The sequence below is a fragment of the Poecilia reticulata genome, unplaced genomic scaffold (genome assembly GCF_000633615.1).
Source record: "Poecilia reticulata strain Guanapo unplaced genomic scaffold, Guppy_female_1.0+MT scaffold_2389, whole genome shotgun sequence".
Taxonomy (NCBI): Eukaryota; Metazoa; Chordata; class Actinopteri; order Cyprinodontiformes; family Poeciliidae; genus Poecilia; species Poecilia reticulata.
This window is the reverse complement of record NW_007617115.1, coordinates 1-1,406: the sequence shown is the minus strand read 5'-3', so window position 1 is coordinate 1,406 and position 1,406 is coordinate 1. Positions and strand designations below refer to the sequence as shown.

Genomic DNA, 1,406 nt, shown 5'->3' with positions numbered 1-1,406 from the left:
ATGAATTTGTGTAAATGTCTTTGCAGGTGATCACCATTGAATGATAAACCTGCAGTTATGGCCACCAAAGGAAGTTTGTCTTCACTCTTGATTCTGAGACTTCTTTTGCTTCTGCTWCATTTKAACCCTTCTCTGCTTTACTCTCTAAAGAACTGCACTATCCTTTATCAGGAGAATCCATCTGATCATGTTTATGTGGATTGCTCACAGAGGAACCTTTTAGCTATTCCTGATGACATCCCTAAAGACGCAGTTTCATTACAGTTTTGTGAAAATGAACTACCAAAAATTAAACAAGATGATTTCCGTGGTTTCTTCAAACTGAGGCTTCTTGAAGTAGAMATAAATAAAATTTCTTATGTGGAAAATGGATCATTTCTTGATTTGGGTTTATTAAAAATTCTCATCATGAGATGGAACGAACTTACCAGTATAACAGCCAATATGTTTCAAGGACTTTCTAATCTTACCCAGCTTGACCTCAGTTATAACATGATCCAGTTTATTCATAAAACTGCATTCAATTTCCTTGTCAGCTTACAATCTTTAGATTTAAGTGGAAGTAAATTCCAACAAATCACTGAAATCCAACCCATTTTCCAGTTACCACAGATACAGAAACTTAAACTGTTAGACAATTCATTTCTTTCCTTTGAGACAAAAGACCTGCAGCTTAATTTCTCATCCAGTATTAAAGAGTTGTATGTTTCTGGGTATAACATGCAAATGTTTAGCATCACAACTCCAATTCTTCCTCATCTCCACCTTATAGAACTTTCATACCAATCAGGAGATTCTACAATGAAATGGTACATATCGGACAAACATTTTCTGAGAAACATAACACATTTACATATTGACTTGTRTCCGTTTTTATTTCAAAATRTCAAGACAGTAATGAAGAGCYTTGAATCTCTATCATATTTAAAGTTACAATCAACAAGCAGGTGGATAGAGAGAGGGATATTGTCTACAGTTTGTAAYATACCAACACTGAGGAGTCTGAATTTGAGGTACAGTGATCTTCATAATTTAACTTTTGAACTTGCATCATGCTCTCAGCTCATAGAGCTTGACTTAGCTAACAGTCAAATGACTGWACTGCGAAAAGATTCAATACAATCAATCAACCGACTACAGTCGCTGAATGTGACTAGCAACCAACTCACCATAGTTCCATATGATATAAGAAACCTTATCTTCCTTGAGGTCTTAAATATGCAAAGAAACACAATCCTGACATTGAACTGTGAGGATTTTGTGAACACAACAAGTCTTAGARAGCTATACCTCAATCACAATCGTATAACTGACATCAAAAGTTGTGCGATTGAAAAACTTCCTAATCTTACGGTTTTGGATTTGAGCTATAATCTACTAATGACATTTGGAGACTCCTTTGAGAT

The 1,406-nt window shown here is 35.1% G+C and overlaps 1 protein-coding gene across 1 annotated transcript; it reads left to right on the top strand.

Annotated features, from left to right (window-relative positions):
• Positions 1-37: 37 nt before the first annotated feature.
• LOC103461571 (leucine-rich repeat-containing G-protein coupled receptor 4-like) lies at positions 38-1,398 on the top strand (the record flags this gene model as incomplete). The annotated part of the gene is made up of 1 exon (XM_008403841.2): positions 38-1,398. A coding segment is annotated over exon 1 (1,341 nt), but the record flags the coding sequence as incomplete, so codon positions are not given.
• Positions 1,399-1,406: the final 8 nt, after the last annotated feature.